General features: G+C 50.6%; 1 protein-coding gene across 1 annotated transcript in view; it reads left to right on the top strand.

Annotated features, from left to right (window-relative positions):
* The window catches only part of LOC104461037 (SRSF protein kinase 3-like), a gene marked incomplete at its 3' end in the record, with an annotated part of 7,505 nt that extends 4,566 nt beyond the window's left edge, over nucleotides 1-2,939 (top strand). The window contains exons 6-10 of the mRNA XM_010072474.1: nucleotides 297-459; nucleotides 1,640-1,725; nucleotides 2,162-2,269; nucleotides 2,696-2,765; nucleotides 2,847-2,939. Of these exons, the coding sequence (XP_010070776.1) occupies nucleotides 297-459; nucleotides 1,640-1,725; nucleotides 2,162-2,269; nucleotides 2,696-2,765; nucleotides 2,847-2,939 (520 nt within the window). The remainder of the gene's footprint in view (nucleotides 1-296; nucleotides 460-1,639; nucleotides 1,726-2,161; nucleotides 2,270-2,695; nucleotides 2,766-2,846) is intronic.
* Nucleotides 2,940-3,321: the final 382 nt, after the last annotated feature.

The raw sequence follows: 3,321 nt of genomic DNA, 5'->3' as shown, positions 1-3,321 counted from the left end.
CGGGGGGGACCCTCGCGTTGCTGGTGGGAGGCAGTGGGACCCTCACGTTGCTGATGGGAGGCGGTGGGGACCCTCGTGCTGCTGGTGGGAGGTGGTGGGGACCCTCACGTTGCTGGTGGGAGGCAGTGGGGACCCTCACGTTGCTGATGGGAGGCAGTGGGGACCCTGGCATTGCTGATGGGAGGCGATGGGGACCCTCACGTTGCTGATGGGAGGTGATGGGGACCCTCCCATTGCTGATGGGAGGCAGTGGGGACCCTGGTGTCATCGGGGTGACCCGCTGCCCGCTCGCCCAGGTGCTGGCAGGGCTGCACTTCCTGCACCAGCGCTGCCGCATCATCCACGCGGACATCAAACCGGAGAATGTCTTGCTGTGCGGACGTGACAAAAGCCTCCAAAGGCTTCTGCCTGATACACTCGACTGCGTCCAGAGAAGAGAGCTGAGGCTGCAGGGACCAGGTGAGCACTCCAGGGGTTTTTAACAAAAAAAAGGAACATATGTGTTTATTGCTGGGAGTGAAACAGAGAGGTGCAGGCACGGATATCTTGGGAAAAGTTCCCGTCTCCTGCAAGGGCCAGTACAACCCAGCACAGCCAGCTTACGCTGCCGGGAGGCCTCTCCTGTCTGTGCTTGATGCAAACATCAGGCTGAGCAGCTACAGCTACTCCAGGCACCTGCAGAACCTGGTCTGGCAGGTGGGTTTGTGCACAGGACAACTGCACATGATGGACATCTGCTCACAGCCTCCCCACAACCTCAGAGCTCGTTCTTACGGCGTTAGGTACGGGATGGTTCCCTTGTGTCTGGTGTTTTCAGCCTCTGAAAGCCCCACATACTTGAGCTAAAAGCTGTATGACACCTCTGCTCTTTATTTCCCATATTTCTGAATGGGAGACTTGTATCTACTGCTATCTTCAAGACTTTTTGAGACGTAATTTATTTGCAGAGAATGGGGTGAACACTGAGTAACACGCAGGGCTGGAGGGTTTCTCGAGAGAACAGCTCATCTCCCAGCAATGAGAACCTTCACATTTTCCTCGCACGATGTTCTCCCATGAGCATTTCTCCCAGGACGGTGCTGTTTTGTATCTCAAGCTCTGGGGCAATCGGGGAATGCTAAATTAGTTACCGAGCCTTGCTTGGAGCAGAAAGGCAAGACAGCTCACTGCGAAGCAATAAACCAAAAATTACCCTTTTCTGGGGTCATATGGAAATGTAACCTTTATGGCCCTTGCCACGCAGGCTGTGTCCCAGGTCCCTGACAACCAGGATTGCTGAAGGCGAAGGAGGTATTCCAGATGTTTTGTGTCTGACTAGAGCTGGCAGGACGCGCTCTCCTCTGAGCACACGGTAATTTAACCTCGGTGCTAGAGGAACCTTGCAGCAGGACAGAAGCACGTGGTCACACCACTCCAAGCTGCTGTCCTCCTGAACGTCCTCTTAGATTTTGAGTGGATACCAGCTCTTCCTTTGTGTTTTCTCAGAAAACAGAGGTGACATTTTACCTATGATAAAAAGCACTTTAGGACCTTTTAGGGTGAAAAGCTTTAAAGGCAGGCATACATGCCCCTCCTGTGGTACGTGATGCATACCTGCTGGTTTGGAAAGACCTGACCTCCCTCTGTCCTTTCCATCTAGGACATGATCTTGGCAATCACTTTGAAGAATCTGATTTAATGACCATAGATGTGAAAATCGCAGATCTGGGCAGCGCGTGCTGGACAGTGAGTCTGCTCTGAGTCCCAGTCCCATGACGATGCAGGATGCTGTGTGCTTCTTTCCACCCCACCCTGTGTGCCTGTCCTTTTACAGACAAATAGCTGTTTCAGATGTGAATTTTGGGGGTGTTATATTCAGCACTCCCAGCTCAGTGCTGGGCACTATACTCCTGGAGACACTGTCAACTTTGGACAGTTCTTCAGCTTGCTGTTAGTCCCTACAATTAGAAATTCAGAATGGTGTTCAGTGTGAAATGTTGGGAGATGAATTCACTCTGGTGTCAGCAGGGCTGAGAATGTGCCTGTTGTACCCTGTGCGGTGTTTAGTGCGTGTACTGAGCTCTGACCCGTGTCCCCCTCCCTGTGCAGGCAGCTCGTGACCACAAGCGTTGCCGTTACTCGTTTAGGGATGCTAACCAAAGGCAGGTTGTTTCTGTTTCAGTACAAGCCTTTTTCCAAGGAGATACAGACCCAGCCGTACCGTGCCCTGGAAGTGCTGCTTGGATTAGACTACGGCACTCCTGTGGATATCTGGAGCACAGGCTGCCTGGTAGGACTTGGGAACAATGCTGTGCATGCATGGGAGGTGACAGACCAGGGTGGCATGTCCTCGGCACCCCCCTGTACCCTCTGCATGGGGAGCAAGGCTTCCTTGCTGGGGAGCAAGGGGCTGTCTGCACTCACTTTGGATTGAAAGTATGCTGCTGATAAAATTCACTCCTCATTAGTTTGAGGCAATTAACACTCCACGTATGTTAACTCATAGGCTTGACTGAGTCAGGCACATACTGCCTTTCATCCCAAGGGAGCTAAATGTGCAGTGTCACCATGGTACAGATCAAAGCAGTGTGAATATTTCCATGTTTTAGGATCAGTTTTGTGTGATAACAAGGGAAGCTGGTACCATCAGTTAATGGGTAATTTTTTAATCAGAAAAACTCCAAGTCAGTCACCTAACAACGCCAATCCTTTCTAGGCATTCGAAATGGCAACTGGGGAGTGCCTGTTTGATCCTCAACCCGGGAAGTATTTCTCCAGAGATGATGGTAGGACTCCGTGAGTTTTATTCATTTCCTTAAAGGAAGTGTCACAATCTTTGTACCTAGATGTGTTCTCCCTCTGTCTAGATCATGTTGCTCGTATTATTGAACTCCTGGGAAGAATTCCTCCTCAGATTGCTTTCTCCTGGAACAAGTCAACAAAATTTTTCAGCAGGCCAGGTAAGAACCAGAGTAAGGAAGTTTACTCTAAAAACCACCGGGGATCTCTGACACACTCCTACTCAGCTCACACGGAAAGCCTCCAGAAGTTATGTTACACAACACAGGCTACAAGCAGGGACAGAAGGCAAGTGGAGACTTTCATAAAGAGCAGTAACACTTCCTGCCCTGCCCACCTTTGAAATCCAGGAGTGTTCCTGGGATGAATGCAAAATCCTGAAAAATGATCTTAGCAAACACCCAACAGGGAAAACATTTCCATTCTTTCCCCTTTGGATTGGGAAAGAATGGAAACACGGACAGGAAATACATGTCAGGAAGGCTGAAGAGTGCGTAACTGGCTGGATTTCACCCCTTCGCTGGCAGAGAACAATGATGGTCA

The sequence above is a fragment of the Pterocles gutturalis genome, unplaced genomic scaffold, assembly GCF_000699245.1.
Source record: "Pterocles gutturalis isolate BGI_N339 unplaced genomic scaffold, ASM69924v1 scaffold9132, whole genome shotgun sequence".
Classification (NCBI taxonomy): Eukaryota; Metazoa; Chordata; class Aves; order Pterocliformes; family Pteroclidae; genus Pterocles; species Pterocles gutturalis.
Note: the sequence above shows the minus strand (reverse complement) of the source record. Positions and strands in the feature narration are given on the sequence as shown.